The 8954-nt window shown below is 38.8% G+C and overlaps 1 protein-coding gene and 1 pseudogene across 1 annotated transcript in view; one reads left to right on the forward strand and one right to left on the reverse strand.

Annotated features, from left to right (window-relative positions):
- The window catches only part of Btaf1 (BTAF1 RNA polymerase II, B-TFIID transcription factor-associated, 170kDa), a gene marked incomplete in the record, with an annotated part of 110688 nt that overhangs the window by 94858 nt on the left and 6876 nt on the right, over positions 1–8954 (reverse strand). The window contains 1 exon segment of the mRNA XM_013514876.1: positions 3296–3419. Coding sequence (XP_013370330.1) covers positions 3296–3419 — 124 coding nt within the window.
- On the forward strand, positions 3676–4563 carry LOC102012105 (annotated as a pseudogene).

An 8954-nucleotide genomic window follows, 5' to 3' on the forward strand; every position in this document is an offset into this window, starting at 1 on the left:
ATGCAAAATATGAATACATTTTAAGTGAAGGAAACCAGTCACAAGATGTTGCACATTGATTTGTTTTATATAAAATATTCAGAAAAGGCACATCTACACACAGTTGAATGCTTGCCTAAACCTGGGTACAGAAGAGTGGGTATATAGAGAAGGCTGTGCCTTGCTATAAGGTACTTCATGCTATATAGAAACTTTCTGGCTGTGTGAACAACTCCATTTTATAAAGCAACAATTTGTTCCATTTTGAGCACAAATGTTGAGGCAGAATGACTTGGTAACTTGTCTGAATAAAGAGATAACCACCAGATATTGAACACACCGAACTTATCAAAAAGAACAACCCCCGACTGCACAGCATAATCATAGGCATCAACTGACAAGTTAATCATGCTAATAAAAATTACCACCTGTAAACTTAATCAAATTACGTCAGGGACACATGGATATCCACCTGAGATCTCGGTTATATCAGAGAAAAACAGGCCCACAAGCTTGTTTGCCAGCTGGACCTCCATCAGCTCCAAATCTAGGCTCTGACTATTGGGTGACTAGGTACATTTGCCTGCCCAAAACCAAGTCTGAGAAAAGCCCATGAAAATGGAAAAATGAGCTTATTTATAATTTGGCCAAACTGGGAAAAGCTGCTAATCTGATCCCTGCCCCCCACCTCCCAACACATAGAAGCACTCCAATTTATAGAAGAGATTAAAAACAAATGCCAGGAAATTTCGATACGTCAGATCCAGCCAAGTGTTGGACCAGAGGGATAGAAGTATTAAATCATTCTAGGTACCAGGCTTGGAGTGTGGTACCAGTTTGCATTCAGCATGAGGAGGCTAGGAGAAGTAGCCTATAACTAAAACAAAAGAAAAAAATCTTAATTTTTAAAGGGCTTTTTACCTTTACAAGCTTATTATCAAACACACCAAAGAAAAGAATGATGCAACCTTCTCACAGGGATTATGTAAAAGAAGGAGTACTCAACACTGGAGTATGCAAGTAACATATACTGACCACCTGAGGTTACAGGTCCTGAGGTTAACAGGCAACAATTTCCTGTTTTCTGTCCCTTGGTCTCAGCTCAGCTCAGCTCAGCTCAGCTCAGCTCAGCTCAATCTCCCTGCCTGCCTGACTGGTCCACTCAAACTGCCTGCTGTCCAGTTTAAACCAACTCAGCACTCTCAACAAGCTCCACGCCTCAAAGAAGCTCTGCCAGGTCTGTATCTTATCTGGCCACCTAAGGTGACTTTTCACATCTCTGATGGGCTCTATACCTCTGCTTTCAGTCCTGTCTCTTTAAATCTTGTTAACTCTTTCTATGCAGTTCTATAATCTGTATATTATTCTGTGATGTGTGACTTGAGTGTTATAGTATCAATAATTAAAACTGGCATAAAAGCTGGACGTGGTGCACAGCTATAATCCTAGCACTTTGGAGGCTGAGGCAGAAGGAGTGCCACGAGATCAAGGCCAGCCTGGGCTACAAAGTGAGTTCAAGACCAGCCTGAACTACATAGCAAGACCCTGTCTCAAAAAAAAAAAAAAAAAAATTGGAATAATGTAATCCCAGCACTCGGGAGGCTGAGGTAGGAGGATTGTTGCAAGTTTGAGACCAGCCTGGGCTACAAAGTGAGCTCAAGGCCAGCCTGAACTGCATAGCGAGACCCTGTCTCAAAAAGACAAAAAAAAAAAAAAAAAAATTGGAATAAAAACCTGGGATTGCCTGGCTGACTGGCTACTGAGTGAAATCTTGAGTGCTTGCAAGGTCAGATAAAGCTAACAAAATCGATGTAGTGAATAAATTCATTGTTAGTCAATAAATCCTGACATTGTAGAAAGACACAAATGTGTCAGACAATGTTGATGGCATAGTTCACAACACAGAGTAACGAAAAATAGTTATGCTAATAGTTATGAGGTTTCGTTCTGAAATGATAAAAATGTTTTACATTTTGATTATGGTGACAGCTGTTGCACACATGGTAATATACCAAATACCACTGAATTGTACACTTCTGATAAATTATATTTCAATAATCCTTCTTAAAGCACAAGACCAAGACACAATAGGAAAATACTGAAGGCAGAAAAAAGAAGGAAGAGGGTGTTAAAGATAAACTGCCTCTTTCTGAATGATCTGAGGGCAGTCAATGTGCCGTGCTGCAGTCTGAGGTAAGAGATAAGACTTCACTTGAAAACTAGAAACCCTTTCTCAGTTCTACACAGATTAGTCCTTCTCTGTTTTGTTTCACTCTTTCAGCCCTGCATTTCTTCCTTTAGGATAAGGAGAAATGCATACACCTCTCTATCTCCCACCTTACAGATGAATATAATACTGTTTGATATGTATCCTTCTCTACTTTGAGAATGTGGAGCCTGTAGTTATCCAATCACCATTTCATTATCTATATATTGGTCAGAAAAGTCTGATATCAAAAATAGGAATGTGTTGTTACATAAAAGGGAGTCACTATTAGACCTTATGGTTGCAACTATACAATGCAAATTTGTATACATATGTTGAAAAAGGACTTAGAACTTCTACACTTGGGGAGGAACAAGTGAAAATGGAAGAAACAGGTTAGATTAGGAGAGTTTCCAATATCTAGGTAATCATATTTTCCCCATCCCTACCCTCTGTCTACCTTCCACCACTCCAACCTCCCTGCCTCCTCTTGCATTTACACTGCACACCAGGATTTAAACACATGGTATTTGCCAATACTACCATATAGGTAAACTTCAACAAGCCCACAAAGTTCAATAAAAATATAGCCACTGCTTAGGGAAAGCTGTGGATTAGGACTGAAAACATTGATCCACCAAGCAGAAAGTTTCTACTTTCAGGGGGCTAATACCTAAGAATGTAATAGGATAACTAGCTTCTTATATATTTTAATCATTGCCCATGAGTTCATGTTCATTTGAAAACTACCAAGTACAATATAATTATTGGCCATTAAGAACAAGTTAGGCTACTAACAAACTAGATTAACAACTTTGTTCATTACCAAATTGGGTCAGATTCAAATTTGTGACAGAAGCAAAGATTATGTATTGTCAAATCCCTTAAACAACTAAACTTGATTTTAAAAAATACTATAAATTTTGTGACAAAAGAAAAAGAAACAGCAAAATTTTAAGGATATTTGCAAAATTATTAAGATATTTAATTGAATTTAGAGATCACAAATGGTTACTTAAAATAAGATGATTTGTACCTTAACTTTTGTTTTCCTACTTAAGGATAATTCTGTACAAGATTGTATTGCACTAAGAAAAAAGGAGTTCTTACTTTAGATAACAGATTATTTAATTCATGAGGATGAAGCTTCACCACTTCTCCAAGTTGCTGAGCAGCAGCTTTTCTTGTAACTGGAGTAGTGCCAGTATCCAGTAAGATAAAAAGACGATCAAGCCTAAAATAACAAAAATAATGGTTAATCTGAAATGTGTATCCTCATAAGGGAAAGGGAGTCATCATCTGAGTCAATAAAATGCACTGTGCACCTAAGAACAAAGACCTATGCTAGGGGTGAAAGAAGATACTTAACTTCTGCTCTCAAGGAAGAAACAGAACAGGAGCACAGCAATAAAAAAAAGGACAGCATATTTTGGGAAGGGTTCACTTGAGAAAACAGTGGGAGATACAGCTACAGAAACAGCTGGAGTCCTATGGTGGAGACCTTTGAAGGTATAGGGCAAGTCCAAAAGTCTTTGGTCAGAAAAGTGACAGGACTGGAGGTATGCTTTTGGAAGATTATGCTGGTGGCAGTAGCACAATGCTGAAAATTAAATAGAAGGAATCTTTAGAGAATTACATGCTGAAAATACGGACCCAAACATTCTGGCAAGAAAAGAAAGATGTCTGAAATTATGCAGAAGCAAAGCACACATGCCACAGTAATTATGTGAAGTATCAAGGGTGTTGAAAGATCTCTGAAATTTTGAATCTTAAATAATGAAGATGTTAGCCAGGTGCGGCGGAACACGCCTGCAATCCCAGCACTCTGGGAGGCTGAGGCAGAAGGATCAAAAGTTCAAGTCTAGCCTGGGCAACTCAGTGACTTAGTGAGACCCTAAGGCAAAATAAGACATTTAAAAAGGGCTGGGGATGTAGTTCAAAGGTATGGGTTCAGTTTCAGTACCCCCATAACCACAACAAAGATGATGTCATTAAAACAAATAGGAAGAAGTAGTGGAAGAAATATTATGGGAAAATATGATAAGCTCAAGATCACTAGTGAACTAGTAGCAAGGAAAGTATAGCAAAGAAACCAAAAGAATAGTTGGAATTTAAAAAAAAAAAAGAGAGAGAGAGAGCCTCAAGGAGGTTCCAGGGGTGCGGTAGCCACATTCCTGTCCACTGTTGCCCTTGCCAAGAGCAAGTCAAAAATCCTTCTGATGAAAATGGTAAGCCAGGCCGGGACAGGTATTACCTTCAATGCCAGGAGAGGCCGACTCCAGGAGAAACTAACTCTTTTGCATTCTGGTCCAACTGTGAAAAAAGAAGTCCTCTTCATGGAACAGAAAAAAATACACTCTCTCTATACAATGGATTGAAAATGAATTTGATTTATAAATGAGAAGACTGAGGGCAGGATTCTGATTCAGAAACCCCACAGCCCATAATAAAAGAAGAAGAAAGGCATGGCATCAATTGCCTCCTGTGATTTGAAGGCCATTGTGAAAGGGAACAGTGTGGTGAAAGAAAGTGCTTTGTATTAGGACAAATATCATCATATCACATTTATTTATCTTTCTGGATATTTTTATAACCCTTAATAAATAGCCTATACTATTAAAAAAAAAGAATAGTTGGAATAAAGATTTAAAGTTCAGGAGAAAGTTGGGACTAGGCATGGAGGTATGAGTCATCTGTACACAGGTAATGGATATGGTGATACTATCTCTGAGATTATAAAATCATATAGCACGAATTCCAGAGCTACAATGAATGCCTCAGTTCAAATACAGTTCTCAGTTATAAGCAAGGTTCGGGATAAAATCACAATGTCTTATACCCGGAGTAAGGGCATGTCGTAGTAGAACACTCATTCTGTTCCTGGAATACAGGTAAATCCTAAGGTTTTAGGCAAGTCACAAGTAACTACTATCCATGTCTACACAACATATAGGTCTAGCCCTCCCACCACTCATCAACTTTAGGGTGAAGTAGATGCCACAGGTAATTAAAGGAAGGAGGCTTCATATCTGGAATAAATGGATACAATGAACAAGATGAAGGATGACAAGGAACAAAATTATAAATTATGCTGACCTGAGGGGAGATCTGGTGAACACGTCTTCAAATTTTATCTTCAAATTTATCTCTTTCTCAAGAAAGAGAAAGCAAGCAAAGTCCCAAAGCTAAGTCTAAGCATTAAGCATTCATAAACTGCAAGGAGGCTATTATTTGTGGGATTCTCTTTATCTCACAAACAATTAAAAAGTTACAAAGCAAAGTTCTGAAAGCTTTCTATTACAAAAGTAAGTCTGTCTATAAGGGGGAGAATGAAAGGTTTTTGGGACAGTAAGAGGCAAACAACAGAAACATGGCATTTTAAACCAATCACTAACAAGCACAAAATCATTATAAACAGTAAGACATATTACTAAAATAGTTCAATTATACAGCACTGACTAGTTTGTGGGAGGTCTTGGGTTGGATCCCCACCCCTGCAAAAAAGAAACCAACCAACAACAAAGAAAACTAAAATAGATCTTTTCCAGTCAAGAATGCTAAAGGGCTGGGCGTGGTGGCACACTCCTATAACCCCAGCACTCCAGAGGCTGGGGCAAAAGATCGCTGCAAGTTAGGCCAGTCTGGGCTACACAGTGGGTTCAAGATCATCCTGAATTGCAGAGCGAGACCATGACACTCCCCACCCCCGGCAAAAAGTAACGCAACACAGTTTCTAAAAGACATGCAAAAGTTAATTTACTTTATATATATGCTATGTACAGCCATTATTTCACCTTACTCCTTCAAGAGTGTCTACTTGCCTTTACCCATTTTTTCACTGGTTTTTGCTAAAGGATTAATGAAAAGAAAGACTGAGGAAAAAAAAGGAAGAAGAAAACTGTTTTCTGATCACTGGTGTTCTTAAAAAGTTCTAAAACTAAATCAGACCTAAAAATCCCTTCACCATAAATGACTTCCCCCACCAATTCCATATATAACTCTGAGATGCTCTTGACTCATTTTCACAAAAGGGCTGCAATTATTAAAGTTCACAAGAACTCTCTGTGAACCTTCACACAAATAACCTTAGAAATGCTGACAAATATGCCATGACCGTATGATTTTGAGTGCCTCTTGCTCAATGAAAAATTTGAAAGAAAAAAAAAAAATCAACGAAAACCAGACTATATTTGGCTCCTACTAGACTCTTTATGTAACAAACTACAACCTAATTTGGTCCAAATATTCATTTTAAATCATCTACATTCTATGGCAGGCAAAATTATCAAAAATTAAATATTTAAATGTTTTATTAGAAAGAACTAGTCTAAGGTCAAATTTATGATGCAGTGGATTTGTATTTGTAAGTGCTATACATATATTCTTTATAGCAACACTGAACTGTCTTTATAATGTATAGAACTAAAAGAGAAGATCTTCCTACAGGAAACAATGGTAAAATGGAAAAAGGCCTAGCCAGGAAGTTAGGAGACTTTTCAAATTCAAATTTCTTGGGAACAAATTTGGATACTTTTTGTTTGTTTTGTACTAGGGATTGAACGCATAGCCTCAGTTATGCTAGGGAAGGACTCCACCACTGAGCTAAATCCCTAATCCTGTTTATTATACTCCTGCTGAGCTAGAACTTGTTCTTGCCCCAGCCTCCCAAGTAGCTGGGATTATGGATAAGCAACACCACACCCAACTTAAGCACTAATTTTAAAGAAATAAAATATTTATGATATATTCTTTTGCTTCCCCTGAGAAACATCCTTAATCTATAATAGCTATACTACATAAAAACAAGTTTAAAAATAACAGAAATGATAATAAGGTAATGTTTCAGCAAATGAAAACATCCGCACAGCAGTACTTCAGCATTCTGAACATGACAGTCATTCCTGTTATAAAGAGCAAGCTGAAAGAGTCCAGGTAGTAGGCACCGTATTCCTTCAATAATTTCCATCCTTTCTAAATTTTCCTTCATCCTCTGCCACCTCACGAACCTAATGCTTGCTGATCCTGTCCCACAGCCACACAGTTCCTCCTGCCTCTCCTTTCTGCAGAGCTCTGCTCCCCCACCAGTCAACTGCCCTGACAGTAGATCACCTTACTCTCTGTTTTAATTTCAGGCCTGTTTACCCCCACTTCTTCCACTTTAGTGATAGTTAAACTTGCCTTCCTGGATAGAGGATGGTGACACAAAAATGCTCCTTTTGGAATTCTCCATTCCTCTCTCCAGGACAGCAATTTAGATACCACATAACAAGAAGAACAAAGGGATGAGCAGATCAGAAACTGACAAAAGGCAGTCTGACCTGTTGCCCCAGGGAAGGCAGCATGAGGCAAATAGGGTAAGCATCAGGCCTAGGCCACAGTAGGAAAAGCTGGTATAGTAAACTGGTAGAGAAAGACAAAGGGCATGAGACTGGTTCAGTATTATGTTGGGAGGGCAGACAAGGCCCTTGGTGAAGAGAGATCTGATGAAGCTAGAAGTCAGGAAAAAAGGGAAGTAAAAAGGAGGGCTGATTGTGGGAACACAGTACTGTACTTACCACAATATTTCTTTTGGTTAAAGCTTCTCTTACAGAGCAGCTAGCAGGGGAAAAAAAGCCATTCTTCATTCTCTGAAGGACAGACAGATGGAAGACAGAGGTAACTGATGTCAAGTTGAATGGAAGGTAAAAGTTTTTTCCAGCACTTAGAGATCAAACACAGGGGCACTTTACCACTGAGCTACACCCCTACCCCTACCTATTTATCAATTATTTTATATTATTTTGAGACAGGCTTTTTTTTTTTTTTTTGAGACAAGGTCTTGCTATGCAGTGCAGGCTGGCCTTGAACTCACCAGGATCCTCTTGCCTCAGCCTCCCCAGTGCTGGGATTATGGGCATGTGCCACCATGCCCAGCTTGAGACAGGATCTTGATAAACTGTCCAAATGGAACTCACACTTGTAATCTTCCTGCCACATCTCCTTCACTATTGGGTAGAATAATTTAAGTAAAACATAATCTGGCCCATTTTCAATCTGGATTTAAATTCAGAGAAACAATACATAAGACATGATTCATGTTTATTTTATCAACCTGTGACTTCAAACAACTGCTCTAGAAAGGAAGCCAGGTGGTGTACACCTGTAATTCAAGCAGTCTGGGATGCTGAAGCAGGAGGATCCCAAATTGAAGGTCAGCCTAGGGCAACTCAACAACTTGGTGAAACCCTGTCTTAAAATAAAAGAGCTGTGGATATATATAGCTCAGGGCAAAGACCCTGGGCTAAACTTTCCCAGTACCAAATTTAAAAAAAAATGTCTAGAGAAAGAATATACAATATGGAAGTTTGCAGAGGTTTGGTTGATAGCTGCAGTCTAACCCTTTTCCTCTCCAGATGTTTGCATTAGGTAACTCATAGTAGTAAAGCCATAAAAATACATAGAAAAAAACCTCACATATTTTAAACTATGAAACATGTCCCAGATTACTATATTACAGTTTAAAAACAAGTACATGCTGCATTTCTATTCTATCCCATTTGGGGATGTGTGTGCGCGCGCGCGCCCACACACACACACACACACACACACACACACACACAAACACGTCACTTATTCTCAGCATTAAATCTCTGAAAGAGTGGCAAAGGCCAACTGACAGAATACCTCACAAGGACAGCTTTGTGAGGTATTCTAAGACATTAAGAATAGGAAGATGTGGGGCTGGGGATTTAGCTCAGCGGCAAAGCGCCTGCCTGGCAAGCGCAAGGTC

This window comes from Chinchilla lanigera, unplaced genomic scaffold, assembly GCF_000276665.1.
Source record: "Chinchilla lanigera isolate Chin_1 unplaced genomic scaffold, ChiLan1.0 scaffold00024, whole genome shotgun sequence".
Taxonomy (NCBI): domain Eukaryota; kingdom Metazoa; phylum Chordata; class Mammalia; order Rodentia; family Chinchillidae; genus Chinchilla; species Chinchilla lanigera.